The following is a 24017-nucleotide window of genomic DNA, read 5'->3' on the forward strand; positions in this document are numbered from 1 at the left end:
GCAGAACCAACCCCTCTACTCAACAGCTGTTTTGCTGACAGACTCCAGGGACTCTTATTGCAATCTCATAAAGAGGTATTAAAAGCAACCTCAGGAGACACTTGCTCTATCTTGAAGGGGCATTATTAGTAATACAAATGTCATTTATTATGGTGTAATGGATGGAAACACTGTTGACAAAGGAGGCAATCTCTGAGTTCTCCTCTGCAGGTAAGAAGACACTCCTGAGCTATGCGCTTCCTTCCTGCAGGAGAAATCACACATTGAATGTACAATACTTGATCAACAGAGACCTAAAACCAAGGCAGTCAGTTTTGATGGTATTTTGTACAAGGGATACTAGAAGGAATTATTGTTTTGGTCTGTTTTGGTGGGAAAAAGAACTGATGCCACAGGATACAGGAGTGAGAGCCACTTACATAAACAGCGATGCTACAATGAGTTCATTTGATTACAGGACAGAGAATAAACAAAATAAGCTAATTGTAATAGAAAAGAACCAAGTCATGAAGCCCAATCCTCCCACAAAAGCAACAAGGCTATTATTGTTGCTGCTATAAAAGTTCTTGGACTATTTCAGAGAAATAAAAACGTCTTTGATGAAGTTCACAATCCTTTGAATCCATAATATCTGTATGTGGACCAGTGCTTCTTAGAGCAGTGTGAAACCCCAACCCGTAGGTTCAGTTTCTTCCAGGCGTTGTGTATGCGTACACTGAGCTGCACCTGTCAGGGAAAAATCTATAGCAGCACAGTGTAGATGAGCATCAGAAAGGAAGGCTGTGTGGAAAGGGAAATATTCAGAGCACTAAAGTGCCTAATGCTGGCTCATGTCCCCAGGACTCCTAGGCCTATAAGAGATCTCTCAGGTATTGATCCTTTTTCCTTGGGATGAAAGGGATGAGCGATTCCCCTGAAGTTCACAGGAGTTGATGGATGCTACAAAAGGCTTTTCAGAACAGCAATGACAAAGTTGCTTTCTTGTTTCTTCTGCCAGAGGAAAAGATCATACAGCTTCACTGTTGAAATAAACAAAATAGCAAACTAACACTGAGCAATTCTCTTAAGGTGAAGTGAATGCTCAGGCTGCTCTTGCACCACAGAAGTGGAGAACCCAATCTTTCCATATGAAAAGTGGGTTCTGCTTTGTTTGGGTTTAAAGAAAAAAGTTAGAGAGGATTGTTAATAAAAGTTAAGATAAAAGTTAATCTAGAATGTTTGTGAACTCTTCAAGCTATTCAGCGCCGCAGAACACAAGGATGAAACAGGGAACATTTTTGATAAATTTGAGCTGAAGAAATTTGATAGAAGCTTGACATTGTTGAGCTTGCCTCTTGTCAAGGGATATATACTTCCTATGATAACATCAATAAGCAACTTCTACTGTAACAATTGAAATTAGTTCAAAACTGCACTAAGTACTGTGGTTTTATCAACCAGAGTATAAGCAGACAAATAACGTCAAAAGCGGCATACATGTCAGCAGAACATGAAGGGATGCTGAACCCTCTCTTTTCAATCTTTTTTATATTGAAACTTATTGGAGTCATTATTTTCTTCCTCAGTAACAAAAGGAAACAACTTTACAGAAGTAACTGCCTTTGGGTACCTAAATTCTCAAATTGGATGATCTAGGATGTGGGCCAACTTCTGCTGAAGCCAACTCTGCACAAGAGGACACAAACAGTCCAAACAGTTTGACGAACCCCTTTTAATCAATTTTACTCAAGTTGCATAATCCTTGACTACTATGTACTGACATCCAAAATGATGCTGCTTTAGCACTCTGAACAACTCTAATCTCCTCTCAGACTCGTTTCCCAGCCGAGAGCTGAGCTTGCTGCAGTGAAGATCCCTTCAGCTCAGCTCTTGGCTTCTCACCACACTGAGACATGGAGGCACACGGCTGTCCTGGCCTGTCCCAGTCAGGGAGAGGTGGGCATGGCATGTAGGCATTGCAGCTGAATGGAGGGCTGGAGCACAGTGGGCTTTAAACACACCTCCTGGGAGGCTGCAAGCCTTCACACTGCAGCACAGAGCTTCCAAGTACATGCAGTCATACGATGGGGGACTAAATGTAAGACTTGTCTGGAATTAACAGCAAGAAACAGCTAAAGCCCTTTCCTCTCTTCCCCACTGAATTAATTGTTTGGATTTGAAACACTTCTTTTGCAAATATACTATTGAAATACCTGAAAGATTGAAAACTAACACGGATAGACGGTGCAATTTTTCTTGTTATCTGAGGCTGGCAGACGTTGTTACAGATGAATCAACTCAATTGCTCAGCAGAGAGACAAATCAGGTCGCTAGAATTTCACTCCATGGGAACTGCTTTGGAAAGTGTTCCAACTATGAAATATCACCGTGGTTTTGAGCTAGCAGCTCCTCATCAAGGTATTGATCTTTTGCTGGCATCATAGCATCTTGTTGAGACAATGACACTGTGTTTTCAGTGGAGCCAAGGGCACCATGATCCCTGTTCCAGGTGTGCCTGAACATGCTGAAAAGTGCAACTAGACATGGTGCTGAGGAACAGCACTGGCTTATAAAGCAGCACATATTTGCCTACGTAAAGTTAAGTACTGACAGGCTGCTGAACCACTGAAACAGCACTAAAGGCAATGGTGCTATGGAAAACTCCATGGACAAAACCAAAGTCTACTCAAGTCAGTTGTATCCTGACTCCATCACTTCTTAGCACTAGATGAAAAATGACTGCTATTTCTCCACCATGATGGTTTTCTAATAAATTTTACTGGTTTTGAGCATGTTGCCAACTCCTGGCATTGAAATAAAGCAGATACTTTCTACCATTGTGCAGTGTGTAGCAGACGGAAAATTGGAATACTATAAAGAATTCATAAAACTGCTGCTGTGGTGATTTATTCCTTCACTGTGCACAGATGTTCACACTTCAACTGGCTAATTATTTAAAAGACAGGAAGAAATTGCTTGAGGTACCCTCTCCTAAGGGAAAGGCCCAGACCACACCACCTTTCATGAAACATGTTGTAGAAGGAGCCTTCTCTCCTGAGTTTCCCGTCTCTTTCCAAGACACAATACATTTGAAAACAGCAGCATAGATCTTAGCTGGGCTAGAAAGTATGGCCCTATTTCTTCATCTACACAGGTATATGATACCTGATCTTAGACAGAGCAATTTAAGTAAGTTTGTTCCATCACGTTTCCTCTTGCCACAGAAAAAAAAAATACCAGTGTTCTTGGAAATACTCCAGTAAAACTACATTTTATTTCTATATAGCACTAAACATCTATATCAAAGTACATTTATATACACATGCCATATCTAAAACAATGTAATGTAGCTGTTTCTCTACTACAGAGTGTTTAAGTAATACAACCCACAAGAGAGATGTAGTAAGAAGAAACTCAGAAGGGAACAGCTCTGAGAACAATTCATAGGTTTTAAGGCGAGAGACTGTTTTGATCATCTTCTCTGATTTTCTGCTGGGAGAACATAGAGTTTCAAACAGTAAAACCTCAATCAAGCCCAAAGAATTGTAGCTGTACTACAGCATATCTTTCAGCAAGACATCCAGTCATGACTTAAGGAACTTAACTTGTGGAGAAGCTCCTACATCCTTTGCTGAATGATGTAATGCCCCATCTTTCTGCCCATAACAGTCGGGCTGGAATCAGGTGGCTATTAAAGTCCCTTCCAACTCAGACCAATCTGTGATTCTCAGTGTTTTGATGGGATTTCCCCCTTAACTTCAATTTCCAGATGTTAAATCATACTGTGATTGCTATCTTCTAGAGCACTGATTGCCATTATCAATTTTGCAGCTCTTAATTTTTGCCGCCTACAAATATGCAGCACCAGTGATTTTAATTTTTAGGGCATTAATAAGAATGCTGGCTAGCATTATCTGAAAACTGGTCCAAACAGATGGGTACCACACACAAATCATTTACAAAGTCCATTTATCATAAACAATAAAGATGGCATGGGATCAGTTTGATATTAATAAGATTAACAATTCTATTATTAAAGTGGGAACACAAGTATGGTATGACATCAGCTATGAGTTTAAAGCTTTTATCATACGATATTTATAAAACCTGATTCACTGTCAAATGTATATATATATACATTTATGTCCGTGCTAAAAAACAGACAAAGATTTGCCTGGTAGTAACCTGCTTATTTTACCCTTGGCTAAATCAGTTAGATCCTACCTCTCTGTACAAATCTTTCACAAAACAAAACCGAAAAGGAGAAAACACAGAAGTTTTCAGGATTCATCATCATTTCAATATTGCTCTTTTTCATGGCTCAACTCTATGGCTGACTTTCAGAGTTGGAGAGATTTTTGAAAAATGATGCATAACATATTTATTTCCTTGGGCTACTTGTGAAATCTTATTCTAATGACCGTGCATACCAGAATTATTACCACTGTACTTCAGGATTTCAGTATAAGAGATTAATCCTTTAAGCTCTTTCTATTTAAAATGGCTTTAAGTTCTGAGGAGCTGCTTGTGATTGCCTTATCATTTTCCCTTCAAAACTCAGGGCTTCCTTGGTGGTTTTACGTCAGTATTCTTAGTTCATTTCTTGCGCTAAGATTGCCAGTCCTGAAACAACTGTCAAGATCATTCAAGTGAAATTGCAATTTTTCATTTCAAGGTTTAGAAGCTAAGCTGTTCTTTCTTTTATTACTTTACAACATGATGATACATGCTGTGTTATACTAGAAAGTGATATGAATAGCAAAATATTTCACTCTCCCTCTTTGAGTTTTCCTTTTTCCCCTTAGCTGAAAAGCTTCAACTATTCCTACTTGTTTCAGAAAAGTAACAGCCTCTAACTTACATTCAGGTAAAAAGAACAAGACTATGCAGGCTTTGATTTTTTTTTTTTCAATTCCAGCAAAAAATTTAAATCTGGGAAAATATTTATCATCTTCAGTCAGTGGGTGCTTTGTAAATCCTAACACTAACAGAGTAATCTCTTGGATAAGTGGCAAAACGCCAAAACAAATGGATAATAAAATATTTACTACCTTTATCATATTTTATTTCACCCCAAAACTCTGGAATTACTGTTATTTTCTTTCCAGTATAATTTTGCTTATGCCTCTTTCACCAGTGAACAGCGTTTCTGCAGCAGCACTCAGTAATTATTTTCAACTGCAAATCATGCTAGAAGGATCCTGCTGCTATAGCTCCAGCTCCAATATATTTGTTATACTCATCACTCTTATAAATATTTGCTCTCCCTCAAATGAAAGTACACAAATCACAGAAACAGCATCAAAAAGTTCAAGCAATAAAGAACAGCTAATGAGACCTAATATAAACATACCTCTAAAATATCAAATTCATTCCTCTTTAAGGAAAGAAAACATGATTTTGATGTAACTCACTTGAATAATAACTATAATGTATTATACTGAAGATATTTTTGGAAATTATATCACATACAACTGCAAATTTATATTCTGTTCTGTATTTTTCAGCTACCTTATACTGTCTGGAGTCACTGGAATACCGAAAACATATGGAACACTAAAAAGAAAGGAAGAAGGCTGTTTTTAGTTTAAGGATACATTTCAACTGCTACACAGAAACTCAGAAATGGATTGAAAAGCAAACAATGAAATTTAATTACCTTCTAGTACACATTTGGATTAAAGAGAAATTAATTAAGAGCAAAAAGTGGTTGAAAAGCATGGTCAAGGCTCTGCTACCCTTGAGAGATATCACCAAAAACTAATCCCTGACATAGACACAGAAAACACGGAAAAGGCACTAAGAGTGGCTTTGAGGGATAAAAGGTGAGGTCTGTTTGAATTAGATATAGAGGTCTGAGGAGAAGACCCATGAGGAATTTCAAACAGTGCTGGTGATAGAGCTGGATGGCCAAAGTCAAAATTAGAGGGGAAAAAACAAAAAAGCTGCAGCAATCAGTTGTGAAGATTACCAGAGAACAAATGTTTGCTGTAGCTCTTAGGATAAATTGTAGATACAGATTAACACACAGTTTGATGCATACTAACACCTGAAGATATCTGCTGGAGATAATCCATCAAACTTCGGTGTAGTACCATGTCTCCATTATTCTTAAGCACCTGGGGAGAGCTACAGATTCACTGCTGAACAGCTTTTTGGCCAAAAAATGGAGGGGGACAAGCACGTGATTGCTGCTAGTGCCATGCCAAATGCAACATCGCCACATTGAGCCAACTCGTAGGTTCAGAAGAAAATCTTCAGGAATCCACCTTTTGCATTTTCTTCTGCTTATTTTTCACTTCTTACATTAAAGCAATAATAGTAAACAGTGTTGCTATTCACTGGGACTCTGAGAAAGAAAAAGTGGATGTGTGTGTTCGAATGTGTGGTTTACTCTGACTTTTGGGAAATGTTTTTGCCTATCTCCACATCAATCTGCAGTTCTACACAGGTCAACCAGCACCTCTTAAGTTCTCCCAACAATTTAGGAAGATATTTTAGCCTCAGGAAAAAATCACCTAATGCCATAATGATTTTTCTCTGCATCTTGTTTTGATAGCAAACTAAATTTGCAGAAACTGATTTGAAATCATAGAATCATAGATTGGCCTGGGTTGGCCACAATGATCACCTAGTTTCAACTCCCCTGCTATGTGCAGGGTCACCAACCACCAGACCAGGCTGCCCAGAGCCACATCCAGCCTGGAAAATGTATAATTTAAATAAAAGAAACCTCTATCAATAATGAACAGAACCATTGTGGCTCAGAGCCAAATATGCAATCATTTAATTCTCTGTTTGAAGTTCTGTCATGGTGCAATGCTGTGTTTAAACCTTCACCATATGTTCTGAAGGCATAATAAGGTGTAATTTCAAGGAACAAGAAGTGTCTTGGAAAGAGAACTTGTCACTTTTGCCAACTTCTCTGTCTCCTACCCAAGATTTAGGAAGAGCCATCCCTCCTGAGTCACACAGGCCTCAGCACTGCATTGCACCAGCGCTGCGGGATGAGTTCTGTGCTCCAGGCCGTGGGTGAGCTCACAGCTCAGCTGGGGTACGCCGGCAGCCAGCACTAGGTGATCTGTGTGACAGATAAACCAAAGCAAAATTAAACACCTTCACCTGAAACTGCATCAAACGTAAACAGGAGCGCTGTCACTAATTTTTTAATGAGGAAAATATATTTGAAGCTACCCGCATCGACTGCTTATCCAGAAGAAGACACAGGAAGACAGACGTTTACCCAGAGACAGACAATATTTATTTATGCTCTCTGCAGTTTCATTACCTGTTTCTCAGTTACTTGCTAGAGAGTGTAAGTGTCAGTCCCAGTGTAGTTTGGAAAGTCTGTTCCTCAGTCTCCTTCCCCCGAAATCTTGCTCAATTCATGTAACAGAGAAGGCCATTTACAGAGAATAAGATTACAAAACCCTATGATGACTGTCTGCCTGTGACAATGACTCCCCCTGGCCACCAGTTCTCTCATAGTGATTCCTTTCTCTTTTCTTCCTCTCTGATTTACTTCAAGTTTCAGTACTGCTCCCCTGGTTGACCTTTTCTGCTGCATCTCCCAGATTACATTAGCTATGTTTTTGTCCACCTGAAATGCTTGTGCTTCCAAGTTTTGAAGGATTCATGCTGACAGCCTTCACAGAAGTCCTTGTGTCTTAGCTTTCACATTTGTTCTCTTTATTTGTTCCTTTTACTCAGAATACTCTCAATCATACCCATGGATATTTCAGCATCTCCTTTTATAGAAGGGAAAAAGATATTTCTTTAATTAATGTTTATTCTTCACGTGTACTTCTTCACCATGAGGTTGACTGAACATGCAATTTTACTACTGAAAAATATGTTACAGAAGTCTTTAATGGCCATTCCTTGCTACATCAGAGGACTCTACTAAAACTTTAGTTTCTTTACAGGCACAAAAAGCAGCACCATTCAGACTACTGAGTCTCTACCTTCGGCTTTCCTTCACGTCTGGCATTCAGTACTCCTTTTGCCACGTTTTCCTATTTTAATTTTTCTACTTTTCTTGGATGTGGTTTGCTGCAGTAAGCAGGTGCTCACCACGATCAGGCTCCTTCTCTCACATCAGTGCTCCTGAGAACAGCTCATTATGCTTCTCAACAACTCCACCATATTCTTTCCTTCCTGTTTTTACACCAGTCCTTTTGCCTCTAGTAGCTGAACCTTATTTCTGATGTACCCTCCTGTCACTTCATGCATTGCTGTGGAGTTGATGTGGGACATAAAAATCACATTAAAGGAGTTTCCTCCAATGCACTGCCCCCTTTCAGCAATATATTACCATAGTATTCTATTCCTTCAAAAATAATTTTTTTTTTGGCCAAATCTACATTTTAAGGTTTCCTCTGAATTTCTCATTGTCTATCCACATTGAGTAAATTAGGGACAAAGATGAAATCACTCCTGCTTCCATTCACTGACCAGCATTCATTGTTCAAAATGACAACATTTACTTGTCATTTTTGGACTTCCTTATTCAAACTTTCTTATTCACAAATGTACCACTTTTGCTCAGATCTTTCTCCCTCTGCACGTCAGATAACTGCCTTTTTCTCTCTGTCCATGGGACAAATATGCCCCTCCTGACCCTCATGTCATGCACTCTTTTTCTCTGCACTGCGCTGAAAGAACTGTTGTGAATACATGATTTACTGGACCTCTTTCAATCAGTTATTGAGTGTCCTTCCTCTTCAGCATCCCTTTGTTCTTTCTTTCATGGTTCTCTGTGACTGCTTCTCCCATTTATCTTGTCTTGCCCTATATTGTTTTGACACAAAATACAGAACCCTCTAAGATTGTTGCCTTGTTTAGTATAACTGTCTTTGTTTTCTTTTTCTTTTTTTTTTTTTGGAAAGGGGGGGGGGGAATAGAATGCTGTTCTTGGGTTAGTTTGCTCAGCAGCTTCACTTCCTCTGCTTCCTCCATGACTTTTACAATGAAGTAGGTGGATGAAATGGTTAGACAGAAGGGTGTTCTCATCAGCCAAACAGGAAGTGTGATCAGCCACTACAGAAGGCACTGTGTGTTGTATTAGCTGGTTAAAGTTGGTTAAAGCAGTAAAGACATGCAGAAACCAATGCTTTGATATGGAGGTGACTAATTTTAACTGTTTTTACTTTTTCCTTACTGATTCAAGTAAACAAGACATGGATAGAGACATAGTATTGTTAACTCTTAGAGTAAGTCACTTCAAGCCCCACCTCAGTGTTGCATTTACATTATAGCATGCTGCTGACACAGCGATGTAAAGATAAGCATGAAAAAGCAGACTCTAGCTTAAACAACTTAATCAGCAAATCCTCCTACTGTGTACATAGCTAAGCTATCAGGGGAGTGCTGTTGTCAGCTGAGATAATTTTCTTTAACATCAATCCACACTTTTCTGTGTGTCATGAGGAAAGCTGTACAGTGTATATGCCATACCTTCGCAGAAAAGTCTACCAGTGTAAGCACACCAGCACAGCTAGATTTCCTGAAGCTCTCCAGAACAGATGAGCTGAAAAACAAATTGGTGCAACTGAATGCCCACTGAAACATCTGTTTATATATCTCACCAGCTATCACAGCAAAGAATAAACATCTTAGTCCCTTTTCTCAAAATATTGCTACTGCAAGCTATAACTCTTGTAATTTTTGACCAGCCAAGAACACAGGTACATTCCTATATTTTAGTACATAAACTTCCTGAGCATCTTTATTTACCAATTGTATTTAGTGACTTAACTCTGAAAAATGGTCCCCGAAAGTAAAAGTAAATTATTTTGATAATTATTCAAGGCATTTCATTCCTGCTGAAAATAAATTAGCTGTGGAATCACCTTAGATTAAGAGCTCAGTTTTGAAATGGCCCACAGGACTTCAGAAGAAGCAGATCCTTGGAGAACCAGTATCCTGAATCAGTATTTTAAGGATAGACGCCTCTAATACAATATTCTATAGAATAGTTCAGAATATATATATTCATATAAAAATAGAAGTTCTGTATTACAATATAAAGGTACAAGAAAGAAATCAAGCTGACTACACTAATTTAAGCTTAAGTAACTTATGCTTAGTTTAAACTACAGTCCTGCATTCTCATTCTGCTCTATCATTAATAACACTTTTGTCGATGTGGACTCCCTGTTCTTCACAATACAAACGTAGCACCATCTGCACATCAGAATTATCTGAAGTATTCAGTTGAATAAATCAATGCAAGAATTATTTGTTTCTGGTATAGAACTTTTCACTGCATTGAAAACTTAAGAATAACGTAACACAGACATATAATTAAAATGAAATAACGCAGTGAACTCCGTGCTGACTTGATTCAATAAAATCTCCACTTATAAAATGAACCAGAAGTTCCACATGGCTGCACCAGACTGACATAAAAGTTAAATGGCTTTGTATCAGCATTCAGGCCAAGTTTCACAAACGTTACAGATAGCCTAGGCTACCTATCCTCAAAATAATGAAGTTCCCTTTAGAGAAATATCAACAATGAGTAAACACAGTTTCAGTGAGAAACATAGTTTCAAAATCCATATTACGGCTTATGATAGAATATATATTCTATGGATTTATCACGTTTTTGACTGCCACAAGCAAACGTATCTCCTTTTTATATTCTAACAGCAGTGGATCGAACACAAACTTAATCTTATACTAAGCAAAGTTCCACTCCTGACCTTACAGGTTTCATTTTCACTTTAGCTAAAAGGCATGGTTCATATTACACTATGCTTCTTGTGCACGGCATTAAAATTGCTGATACTCAAGGTCACAATGCATTACAAAATGCTTACAGATCCATAATCTTCCATAATCTTTAAGATGGACCTTATTTAAAGGACACTAGTAGAGAAGAGGATACAATCCACAGCATACTCATCTATAAGCAGCACTGAAATTACTGCAATGTGCAGCTTCCACTTACGACCAAGATCTTACGTGATTTCCTTAAGAAAAAATTTTATTAGTTCTTAGGAGGTAGATCCCAAAGCAGGCAGAAAACTTCATTATTTTTTACTTTTAATAACTTATTTGCATTTTACACACATACTAAAGAACAAATGCTGGGTTTCAAGTCACGCATCACACTACCTGCCAACTTTGTTACACCAGAAGATCCCCTGCAGTCAGTGACACACTATATTTGTCTTGTGTAGAAAGCAGCAAAAAAACACCTGTAATCAGCACTGTTTTCTCAGGAGTCATGGTCCAGAGCAACGTGGAAATATGCCAATTTTATTTGCAGAGATGAGGCATCTTAGGATCAAGAGAAAATCAAAAAGCAAGCAAACAAATGCTATTACAATATTAAATGTAATCTTTAAGGGAACTTTAAAGCCATGACACATTAAAGCTTTCCCTCCAAACCCCCCCCAGATGAATGGGTAAATAATTGTATGCACCTGAAACAAAAGGAAATAATGATCTATTTTAGTATAAAATAACATTAGATCTAACGTGATTGAAATGCCCTTGCATCTTCACTTGATGTGACCTTCTGTCAACAACTTTTGCAATTCTTCACCAAGAGAATCGTGAGTTACTCCTCATACTTATCTGAACCCAAAGGACCTGAAGCCTAGAAGCATCGTACCCTGAGCACCGCACAGCAAAAGCGGCCTTTTGCCAGCACTTCAGTTCATAGAGCCAGGTACCATTACGAGTCAGTGCCCTACACACTAAAACACGGTGCGAGGGGTTCACAGGAAAGGAACGGGAGAAAAAGGCACCGTGACGCCGGCAGCCTCAGCCTAGGTTTCCTCAGCGGCCACAGAACACAGCTAACTTCCAGACCAGCGGTGCAGGCGCCCGCCATCATGACCGGAGCGAAGAGCGCCCCCACCGGCCGGGAGCTGCCCCGAAGGCCCTCCCCACCGCCCGACACTCCCTCGCTGCCATTGGGCCGGTTCGACCCACCCGGCAGTACTCTCACTTCTGGTTGGCTGGATTCTCCGGGCCTCCTCAGAGGGCGAATGATGAGCGCCGTTGTTTCCCGGTCCCAAGATGGCAGCTCTCAGTCCAGTTTCTGGAGAAGGGAACTGGGGGGAGTGAACCCTCAGGGCGTGGGTCGGGGCCGCTAGCCGGGACGGGAAGCGGGGCCGGGGATGAGGTGACAGCCGCCATGGCGAACGATGGGGGCAGGAAGCAGTTCTGGAAGCGGAGCGGCACGAAAGTGCCGGGCAGGTGAGAGAGGCAGCGGGAAGGCCGGGGCTCTCGGGCCGGTCCCGCCGTCGCAGCCCCGGAGCGCAGGGCCTGTAGCGGGGCGGCAGTGCCCGGGCCCCTCAGCTGTTCCCAGCTCCGCCGGTGCCGTGAGCTCGTCCCGGGTCGTCGACCCCCGTACGCCGTCTCAGGGCGTCCCGCGCCGCACGTCCGTTTGGTGCAGGGAGGTGACGGTGCCGTCACTGCCCTGTCCTGTCCGGGAAGTTGTTGTAAGGCGTTTCGGTCCCTCTGTCGTTCTTCTGTTGTCAGCTCAGTGCCCGATGTGTGTCAGGGTGTGCGGATCTGTTTCTGTGATCAGAGATCGCTAGTGGTCTCGTATGCTTTGGTTACAGCTTGTGTTGAAAAACAAGGTGTGAATAAACGAGTGAGCTGTGTTAGCTGAGTTCGCCTGTCCAAACACCCCACAAAAAGTTGTATGTGAGAAACTAAGGAGCTGTAGCTAAAAAAACAAACAAATAAAAAAACCCAACCTTCCTCCCCCCCCAATACAGCACAACCAAAAAAGTGCTGACTTGAAGAGAGTGGTTAAAAAGGAGAACTACAAAATTACTTTTGTTAATGGTGGGTCTGTAACAGCAGCTCTTCTGCAGTTCTGTCCCGTATCTTCAGTACACTCACCTTTGTAAACGTAAGCCGTCTGAGTAGCAGATGAGAAACTTTTACTTCTTTGTTATAAGCCAAAAATTGAGAGATTCCAAAGCGTCAGAAAAAAACCTTGACATTTTATTAGATCTCTGAATGCAGCTTTTTATTGTTGGAAATTAACAAAAGAACATTCAAAAATAGTCCTGAGCAAAAATGTTTTCTTTGTAGTAAAGAGTACGCAAACTTGAAAAACATTATTGGTTAGTGATGGTAAGAAGTGTTTTTGCAAAAAGGAAGCTTGTTCTCTAACGCAGGCTCAGTTCGTAGTTCTTAGATCTTGTTAAAATTAGTAACTTCTGTACTTCTGTTGGGTGATCGAAGCACAGAATGGTTAACAAGTTCCTGTTTTCCTTATGAATTTGAGTAGTTGTACTTTGAAACTGAAATATGACAAAAAAGCTGTAAAGTGTGGTTTCCTGTGTAGTATTTCAAAATACTATGAGGCTCTTCTCTTTTCTCCTGAAGTGTGATGAGCAGAACCAGTTGTCATATCCTAGGTGAAAGCTACCAACACTTTCTCCCATTCAGCAATTTCTGGGAATATATTCTCCAAACTCCATTAACTCCTTTAACCTTTATAAGAGGCTGAGATTGCCCATTCAGATGTTGATTTAACAGTGGGGCTCCCATCCTGGAACTGTTTTAACGGTGGAGTAATTCATTTTTCTTTCATCCTTTTTAAAGGATGAGGTGTATTCTCATTCTCAGATAAAGATAGTTTATTATTTATACTGTTTTTTGGATGGTATAGAGAAATAATCTTGCTCATCCTTTAATTGCCCCTTATCCATAAGCACAAACTGGGAGTAGTTTTGTTTATCTAGTTGTAAACTGCCTCTTCTGATCTGACTGTTCCTCTCTCTGTAAACTTCTTGCTTTATAATTTCATTAAGTACCTGTATCGCCTGTAGGGATAAAACACGTTTGACTTTCTTTGATTACACAAACTCTGTGAATAGTTGCAGTTAATTAATTTGCAGCCTACTGCAGATGTGGAAAAATGAGAATATAGAGAATGCGTTCTTGTTTTTTGTGGCAGAGAGAGGATTGTTGCTTTATACAGAGGTGAGTTCTCTTCATGTCCACTCATACAGCATCTGAAAGAAAGGACAGATTGTCTGTGCCATGAGGACAGTGGCTGGTGACACCCGGCCCTCAGCTGACCTAGAGCAGGGGAGAGGGCACACACAGGTGACTGAGGGTGGAGTTCATGAACTCCACAGACATCTGTAGGATTAATTTCACAAATTAATGCTGCTGATTTGTTAAGACTGCAGTCTTAACGGCTTGGTACTGAATGAAGTTTGCAAAGGTTGGACTTACATATGTGGTCTTGAGATTAATTTTTGATTTGTCAGGAGGATGTTTGCCACTTTTCATGTAGTTTTCAGGGCAGATTTAAGTTATGTCAGCATTGCATGTAATTTGCTTTTCTTACAATCAGAATAGTGGAGTAATAGCTTTCAATGTGAAGCCACTTTAAATAATATTGTGGCTGAAATCTGGAAGGAAATGGACTTAAAGTTAATTTATGTGAAAGCATATATTTTTTTTTTGTAGTCCCATGGCTTACGTTCTCTAACATGCCATCTTCTGTGTACTGTATTTTTTTTTTTAAATTGGTCAGCTTTGTGCATCGCTAGCTGTTAAGAATTGGCTGGTTAGATTTTGGGCCACAAGCATACAGAAAAATTTAAATCTTTGCAGATAACTCTGAGAGGTTTTGTTCTATTTTATTCGAAGAAATGATAAATCAGAAGCAGGAAAATATACTTCTTTTGAACTTTCTTACTGTGGAGTTACCTTTTTTCCTTGTTTTAATTCCTAGACAGGGGAAAAAAAAAAAAGAAAAGAATCATCTTAAGTTGGCCTCAGGCTTTTTATTGAGCTACTTTTGAGTATACACTTTAATTTCAGATTTGTTGCTTTTAGTTCTGTTGGGGATTTTATGAAATGAAAGATGACTAGAACATCTCAGTTCTGTTTATTAGTGTCTAATTAATGTATGCTCTCTCTTTTCCTATAGTATCCAACACGTATATGGAGCTCAGCATCCGCCTTTTGATCCACTGCTGCATGGAACGTAAGTTAACCTAATATTCAGATAACCCAGATGGTTTGAATCTTATCTGTCTTCTTTCCTCCTTTTTTTTTTATTTTCTACTAGAATATTGTTAACCTTCTTTTCATATTTTTTGTCATAAACTTGACTTTTCTGATGTCTTTTGTGACTTCCTGATGCTTTCCATACTGTGAATTGCAAAAGAGCTTTTTAGTGTCTTGTCTAACATGGGTTGCAATCTTTCATCTCCGTAGTGCCTTAAAAACTTATGGTAAATGCTTATCTTAATTTAGCAGATGAAGCTTATAGTTCAGATGTAACCAATCTGTATGCATCTTACTGTTGATGATTTGCCTGTTTTGTTCATCTGTGAAATAAAAGAATCAAATGATGGTGTGGATTGCTTTGAGATGAAAGTGGGAATTTTGCTTGTGGCAGTAGGTGGAAGAGATGTGACAGTAATTTAAAAATTGCCTTAGATCATGGTTATTGGATATCAGAACACAATGTGTATGAAAAGGGTAAAATTATCATCATTAGTAACCAAATACATTTCTTGCTAATAACCCATAACTAATGTAAGTGCATTATTCTTCATTTCCTTATGGCTGAGGTGTTTAGGAAAATGCGTTATTGGATTCTGGCTGCTGCTGCTTTTTTAATTTTCAAAAGTTTTTAATTTTATTTTTTGAGAGCAGGGAAGCTGACTCAGTGTATAATTTAGCTGAAATCTGAAAGCTGATGTGATTGCTCTGCATTACAGTAAATGAGATCAAGGGCCAAACTAGGGAGGAATGTCTGTATTATCTATCCTGTGCTGTGTTTTGACAGAAGAATAGAATTAGCAGGTGATCAGGGCATGCTCAGAGTAGGAACTCGAGGAAATATCCTGGCTATCAGAAGAGCAAAGTTCTGAAGCAAATTCATGCTAGAGTGCATGACTGGGGAGGAATGATAGATCTAATGAGTTTTAAGGTGAGATTTGATTTGTTTATGACAGTGATTGCGTTGCTTGATTGCATATGGTGATTTAGGATTAGACCTGATGACTTGATTGCTGCTGCTGCTTGATTATACAACAACTGCATGGAAGGACCTGAAACCTCTATAAAAGCTTGTAAAGCAAGTGAATTGTAATGTGTCCTCTCTGTTTTATAAAGTGTTCCAGCAGTATTTATTTTATTTGACCTTGAGCTTTTATCTGTCTGTCTGTTTTGGAGATAAGGAAAGGGAAGACTTGTTCAGACTGCATTCAAAACGAGGAAGCATGAGGTTGTTACCTGCCTTTCTCCTCAGAAATGTTCCACAATGTTATATCATGGTTGGAAGCAGCAGTAACTTGAGTAGAGGGAGAGAAATATCTGCTGCCTGCATAATGTCAAACACTGACTGTATTTTTTACTTCCCTATCAATAGCATATTGAAAATCATTACTGATTCTCTAAACATTGTTTACTTGTTATTTAACAGCTTGATAAAACCAGGTTCAAAGCCACCTACAACTCCAGTGAAACTAAAGAAAGTCAGCACCTTCCAAGAGTTTGAAAGCAATACAAGCGATGCTTGGGATCTTGGGGATGATGACGATGAACTCTTAGCAATAGCTGCTGAAAACTTAAATACAGAAGTGGTCATGGAAACGGCTCACAAAGTAATTCAGAATCACAGCAAGTTACAAGAACAGCATAAATTTCTGGAAGAGCATCTACAGGAAGAAAAACAAGTAGAATCGGCAGAGCTGACTTCAGTCCCATGTGGTGATAATAGGCTTGTTAAATCAGTCAGTGAAGGTCATACGTCAAGTTCATCAGGTATGTTAAGAAATGGGAAAAGATGTGGAAAATCAAGTGAGGAGACCTATAATATTTGTCTTTTAGGACCAAGGTAAATATTATTAATCAGTATTAGATGATTTGAGGGAGGTGCTGCACTCCTGACCTACATATTTCTCATAGACATGCTTTACAGTTTAGTATGGAAAGAATAAACTTCTTTGTTTTCAGACTAGATATGTATTCAATTTTAGGAAGGAGTTACACTATTTGTTGTATTTTAATGACTAACTGCATCAAGATGTATGCAATTAATAATAATTCTACAGGCTTAGGAAAAGTTTGTACTAAAATGCTACTGTATAAAATATTTAATAATGGAGAAAAATGATTTGTATGGGCTGGGAAGTTTGTCCTATCGAGTGATCTGGGCTGTATTCCTGTGTAAATCTTTGAAGGGAGCAGTTGCAATGATTTCCCTATTATTATTATTTTAAGAATGGTGAGAGGGATTAAAAACAACTTTCAGTTTCACAGTGATTATGGAAATGAATTAACCTTGCTGTTAGTATGATCTCTAATTTATGTGATTTAATTGTGGAATACTGCTAGGAAGAGGAATAGCTCTGCTGTTAAATTCAAGTAGCTTGCAGTTCAAATTGGTGTTATGCCTTTAGGTTATATTTCTGTATTTCTCCAAAAGAGAATTGCGTTTTGAATTTAAAAGTTAAATTACTAGTAGTCTTCTTACTAGCTGAGGCTAAGTATTATGCTTCTTTTTCCCTTCAGATAATGCTAGTGAAAATTCTTCCATGCAGAGATCACAGTCCCTTCCACAAACTTCCACACCTCCTTTGGTGAGTGGAATGGCAGACTTCAATACCTCAGTTACTCCTGCGTTAACTGAAAGAGAAGCATCCCGATTAGACAAATTTAAGCAGCTACTTGCTGGCCCCAACACAGATCTTGGTGAGTACATCTTGAAAAAGCTATGAATTCCATCTAAATAACATTTAAACTATAAAACTTTCCTGATTGATGTATTGTTTTTCTGGTTTTGATCTAATTCTTTCAACATTTAGAATAGATCTTTTAAAAGAATAAAAAAATATAGTTGAATGCCTGTTCTAATGTGTAATATGAATGCATTATACTAATAAGTAGAATGTTAGATGCCTTCTTGTTCTATTGTCTTGCATCATTTTGTCTTAGTGGACAAACTGGAAAAAAGAACACTGCCAACAAACCAAACAAAAAAAATCACAAAGTGTAGTTAGCTGTGTTAATGCTAAAGCCTGCTAACGTAGCAATGTGTGGTGTAAGAATGATTCTTCTGCTTAGAAACAGGAAAAAATGGTAAGGCATGGAATTATTATTGCTTGTCTGCTTAGTGAGCGTTCTTCACGTTCAAACTAACACAGTAGTTCTGTGTCTCATCTGTGAATGCTGGCAATGTGTTAATGTGAAAACAAATGTGTTGTCAGATAACTTGACTGTTGCCTTTGTCCACTAGATTTTAGCTGCTGATGAGTAAGTGCTGAGAGGGTATTGCAGAATCAAATGGCTGTGTATCCCACATGAAAATGTGGAGCAAATAGGAAATTTGGAAGGCTTGGTTAGTCACTTTGTTGTAAGACTTTATGTCAAAATAGCACATAAAATGATTTTGACTTAAGACAGTTCTGGAAGATACGTTCAGGAAACTTATGGAAGGAGATAGAAACTGCATGTTTACAGTTCCTTAATTAGCACTTTATTTTCCTAAAAATATGAGACTACTTAAATGTAGCACAAGTTGTGGCTTTTCTTTTTTTTCATTCTGTGATGCATCCTATGTTGAGATTGATGCTGATGAAATAGAGCTTTGGAAACAATACTAGAGCAGACATAACACTTCAGTGAGTTATGACATTCTTATAAAATACAGCTGTGAATAAACTCTGAGGTGCTATGCAAAATATGGAATTTGGTTTAAGCTTGCAAAGGATCACTGAATAGTGCTTTTTTATCCTTTGATCCAACATGTTATGTTTTTATATGATTGTGACTGATGTGAAAGCTCAACTTTTTTGAACACAGTATAATAGTAGAAGCCTTCTTTACAAAAAATTTAGTTGCTTGTGGTAGCAGTGGTGATGGGAGGACGGTTGGACTAGGTGATCTTGCGATTCCATTTCCAACCTTGTGATTCTATGACTCTATGAAATCAGAGTGAAGACGAGATTTAACTTAAACCTGATCAAGGGGCAATGGCCATAAACTGGAGCATAGGAAGTTCCACACCAATATGTGAAAGAACTTCCTCACAGTGAGGCTGATGGAGGACTGGAACAGGCTGCCCATCTCTGGAGAATCTGCCTGGATGCCTATCTGTGCAACCTGCTGTTGGGAGCCTGCTTTGCAGGGGGATTGGACTTGATGATCTCTAGATGTCCCTTCCAACCACTAAAATTCTGTGATTTCACTTCTGCTTCCTAATTACGAGTGAATACTTCCTCAGTAACTGAAATTTACGGATTAAAGTAAAAACAGATTTGTTGTGTCCCCACTCCTCTCCCCCATGCTTTCTAAACTTCACACAAATATATACAGGAATACAAAATTTAAGTATATTGTTCTGCATGTCATTATTATAATGTCACACGCATTGCATAAGGTGTCAGTATTCTTTTTTGTTGATTCCAGTAAATTATGCCTGTTCTAAGTGTACATGTAGGGAGCCCCTTGTTTCTCTTGCTGCGTAAACATAAATTCATATATGTTTTTTAATATGCTCTTTTCTTCATGAAAGGAATGTAAAGAAAGTTCTCAATGTTGTGAAGCTGTAAGTAGTAGATCATATATAGTGCTGGGACTACATTACATATATTTATTAGGGAAAATGTGGGCTTGTATGCTTATACACAAATATGTACAAACAAGTATATACATATGAGCATATACACATTTCACTGTGTGTGTGTGTGTGTGTGCGTGCGTTATTGGAAAATGCTTGTTTTAGCTCCATGTTCCAACAAAGGCTATATTTAAGAAGGGTCATTAATGACAGTATTAGTCTAGAAAACCAGATTGTTATTATTCAGTATAATAGTGAGAATGAGCTAGGGTAGAACTACGTAACAGGCTCCAGTCTAAAATTTGAAGTAATGTAGGGATAGGTAGCTGTTCTATTGCACATGGCTAGCTTTCACTTTTGTGTGTGTGTGTGTGTGTGTGTGTGTGTGTGTGTGTTGGAGGGGGGATGAGGGAATTGTTGATCGTGATGAACTGAATGAGTGGGCTGTCATGATGGAGATATTCCAGCAAAAATTTCTGCTTGTTTCTACACCTTATGTAGTAGTGTTGCCTTTACTTGGAAGCAGTAGTTGTATTAGCAGAACATCTCTGACTTTGTTTACTTGATACAGATTTGCACATTGTTGAGAGAGATTGTGATGAGTCTTTTCAGAGTATCTAAAAAATAAGGTAATCTGTGGACTGAAACGCTGTCATGTGGATTTTCAACTTGAGCCTTTTCTCCAGTCGTAATGTGAGAAGTCAACACAGACTAAGAATGCGAAGTAGCAGAAGTGATGCTGAAAGCCTTTAATTCACACTTGAATAATAATTATCCTATAGAGACAGAGTAAAAAAAAAAATAGTGTTGGTCACATTTGTCAACTTGTGGCTGTGAAAGATTGTGCTCTTTTTCACCATAAAAACTCAAGAGTTTTTATGTACATATATATACATACATATATGTATATATGTGTGTGTGTGTGTGTGTGTATGTATGTATATATATATATATATATATATACACACATTTGGAAGTGAAGGTTATTTTAGCCATTGAAATGTGCTAATAGATTTTGGAGTCAGGATTTGGTCTGTAGGTTGGATGTTGTGAAGCTGTAGAAAGAGGTACGTTCCACCAGCTCCATCAAATTACACACAGAGAAAAATAATGTGCTGGGAATGTACAGTTATCAGAGATGGGATCCTCTGGTAGTTACTACACAAATATATGATGACAGAGCCATTCTCAAAGTTTCTGCGTGTGGTTTTGTCTTTGGGTCCCTGTGCATGGCGTCCTTCTCTTCTACTGTGTCAGCTGCACCATTCAGCTTGGTGTCATCAGCAAACACACTGAAGGTACACTCAATTCTACCATCTGTGTCACTAATAAAGATGTTGAAGAGCACTGGTCCAGGTAGATGACATCAGTTACCATTCCTTTGTCCGCTGATGCTGTCACATGCTTCTAGGTATATTGTTTGTGCTACAGGAGAGAAACAGTCAAGAGCCTTTGCACCTCTAAGTATTAATGTAATGCAAAGAATAGGGAGCTAATGGCAGAGTTATGAAGTGAAAGCTGCCTAACAAGCTGAATCACATCGTTGCAAGAAGTGTGGGCTGGTAGAAGGAACCTGCTGTGAGAAGCAATTTGGAGAATGACTTGAGGACTGATTGCCATCTATTAGAATCACGTTGATATATGCTGAGTGCAAATTCAGGAAGCAGGATAGGACTGGAGATAGCAATACAACTGTGCTCAATACACAACTGCAAAATAGATTGTAGGGCCAATGTGTAGTCTTCCACTCATGGTACTGCAGGGCAGGTTGCTGAGAGACAGCAATTTACCCTAGTTGTTCTGTACCATCTATCTATGCTCATTCTTGCTTCATAGTCAACCTGATTTAGATTTACTTCATGTAAAGTCCTGCCTTTCTTTGTAGAGGATTTTGCCTTACTGAATTAAGGTGGCCTCTTGTTTTCAGAATCTCTTGCAGATGATTGCTATAACAGGAGTGGAGGGGACTCCAAAGCAGCTTAGAGAGGTTGAGAAGGAACTTGAAAAGTAGGGTTTATTTTTTTTTGTGTGCTTAGAATTGTTTATACAATTTAGAATGTATATTAAACCTTATTGAACACATCAATTATAATTTTTATTTGTTTATGGTTGATAAAGGTAGTAGTCTGCAACAGCATTCTGCTGTCCTCTAAAAGTGTTTGTCAAACTGATGTTATTGGAAAAAATTAAATAACTGTACAAAATATTCATTGAAGTGAACCTGATTAATTTTCTTCCTAGCCTCATTAATTTTTCTGCACTGAACTGCTTAGCCATTTGTCTTTATATTCTTGGCCCATCTATGTCACTTAGAGTTTTATTGCCTCCTGTAGTTTTCAGTCACGTACAGTTGATCATTTAGGTATATATTCTTCTTCCAGTTTGTTGCTGTGTTGGACAAAAGTAACAAATTCTGTCCTGCCCCTTCTTGTTGTGATGTGCTGTTAGTCATATCTATTTTTCAAACTGCTATCATTGAAAAGTATTCTCTCTGTGCCAGTCAGCTTTTCTGCAGAACATGCAGAGCATGCATTTCAGCTAAGAAATAATAATAATAATAAAAAAGCAAACCCAAAGAAACAACAAACCAACCCCTCCTCTCCCCTCCCCCCAAAAAAAAACAAAACCAAATCCACACAAAACAAACTCAAAGGTCGGTATTCTTTCAGTGGCCTTCAGAAAGGATTTTTATTTTTTCTTAATTAAGCATCCTTACATATCCTTACATATTTTCTTGTATTGTTTTCTGCATTTAATTTGTATTTTCCATGCTTTGATGTAATAGCGTGTAATTTCATGACTACGTGAAGTTTAACTTCCCCAGCATTACTGCTTTGGTTGGATATTTCAATTTCAACGTAATAATTAATCATTTTTTTTGTAACTAGGTGACATAAGTTTTTTGTGTTTTTTTTTTTTTTTTAAACAGTTTCTGAAAGAATTTTGCATAGTTTGTCTCTGGAAAAGTTGTTTCTCCTTTTTTCAGGATATGTGATTGATGTTGCATTACATAGTAGCTATTGACATACAAAACATCATATTCCTAAACTGAACAAAAAAATGTGAACTTTTTTTTTGCTATTAATGATCCCTCTTATGGCATTATTAATACTATCCTAATTTCTATCTCTCCTATTGTGCTCTGTGTCGTAGTTACACTGGAAAACTTCCTGCAGTTTTCTCTTCCCTTCACTCTTTTTCCTACTTTACACCTGAAAAAAAGGTTGGCATCTTTTTCTTTTGTTGTCTCTCTTCATATGTTGAAAACCTCAGTTTACACATTCTACACTTAAATACTGTTTTTGCTGTCCTTAACTGCTCTCAATTTCTTTTTGCATTATTTTTAAGGTTTTTTTTTATTTTTGTTTTGAAAAGGTTGCTGGAAATGAACAGCTATTTTTTAGCCAGCTTGATTTAACTGAAAAAGACCCTTTTGGCTATTTATAATTCATGATATTTTTTGTTAATAGTTTCATTTCATATTTTGCATCTATCATATATTCTCAAAGTTTACTTGGCTGATATTTAGACTACGTTTAAATAAATCCAGAATTTATAACTGAATATAGTGTGTAAAGAAATTCAAATTCGTAATCTCTGCTTAAGAGCTAAACGATATATAAAAGCCATTGAAAATGAAACACTATTTCAGCACCTTGGAGTTTGATTATTTTCCTTCTTGGTCTTATTAATCTCCCCTTTCTTACATTTTATTGCAGGTAGAGACAAGTCAGTATATTTCTGTATTTAAGTGGTTTTTAATATTTCTTAGGAGTAGATGAAAGTGTGTTCAAACAGTGTTAGAGCAGTGAATGTGGTGGTTTTTCTAATATTTTCTTATGTTTTACTTCCCTGTGTTTCTTCTTTCTGTAATATCTCTGATTTCAGATCTAAGGTTTATATTTGTATTCAAATATGTAAAATACATATTTTTAAATATATGTATTTATATGAATATGTAAACCTGAATTCTATATATAATTTATATAAAATTATATGAATAATTGAATATAATTATAACATATATAAAAATATAACTTATATAAATATAAAAGTGATGTCTCTGTGAACTGGGATTGGACTAGATGACCTTTAAAGGTTCCTTCAACTCAAATGATTTTATGATTGCAAGAAGTTGTTGATCTCCCTCCTGTTTATTAGCTCTCTTTGAGTATTGGAAGGCCACAGTGAGGTCTCTCCAGTGCTTTCTATTCTTCAGACTTATCAACCAGAGCTCCCTTAACCTTCTTTGTAAGAGGGGTGTTCCAGCCCTATGATGAGGTTTGTGACCTTGCTCTGAACCCACTCCATCAACTCCACGTCCTTGTGCTGAGGGCCAAAGTCTTGGACAGAGTCCTCCATGTGGGTCCTCATAAGGGCAGGTAGAGAGGGGCAATCACCTACCTTATCCTACTGGTCATAGTACTCAAAGTGAGGCTGCACCAGTGCTAAATGGAGTGCCAGAATCATTTCT

At 38.2% G+C, this 24017-nt stretch overlaps 1 protein-coding gene and 1 long non-coding RNA gene across 7 annotated transcripts in view; one reads left to right on the top strand and one right to left on the bottom strand.

The window, feature by feature from the left end:
* Positions 1-1641: 1641 nt before the first annotated feature.
* LOC109369830 (uncharacterized) lies at positions 1642-13170 on the bottom strand. 4 transcript variants are annotated; one of them, XR_014881542.1, is made up of 5 exons: positions 12847-13170; positions 11603-12560; positions 11101-11265; positions 9436-9508; positions 1642-8769 (listed from the first exon to the last, which is right to left on the bottom strand). It is a non-coding gene; the product is annotated as an uncharacterized LOC109369830 (long non-coding RNA). The 4 variants fall into 4 exon arrangements; XR_014881541.1 differs by adding an exon at positions 9831-9945 and having other exon boundaries at positions 11101-12560; positions 12847-13167; XR_002119404.3 differs by having other exon boundaries at positions 1642-7060; positions 7268-8769; positions 11101-12560; positions 12847-13124.
* Positions 12051-24017, top strand: part of TBC1D22A (TBC1 domain family member 22A) — a 156854-nt gene continuing 144887 nt past the window's right edge. For all 3 annotated transcript variants that reach the window (XR_002119311.3, XR_002119318.3, XM_085217753.1), the window contains exons 1-4: positions 12051-12192; positions 14900-14956; positions 16406-16746; positions 17497-17676. Coding sequence is in view for 1 of the 3 variants with exons in the window: in XM_085217753.1 (XP_085073879.1) it covers positions 12131-12192; positions 14900-14956; positions 16406-16746; positions 17497-17676 (640 nt within the window). In the remaining 2 variants the exon portion in view is untranslated. The remainder of the gene's footprint in view (positions 12193-14899; positions 14957-16405; positions 16747-17496; positions 17677-24017) is intronic.

Source organism: Meleagris gallopavo, chromosome 1 (assembly GCF_905368555.1).
Source record: "Meleagris gallopavo chromosome 1, MGAL_WU_HG_1.1, whole genome shotgun sequence".
NCBI classification, from domain to species: Eukaryota; Metazoa; Chordata; class Aves; order Galliformes; family Phasianidae; genus Meleagris; species Meleagris gallopavo.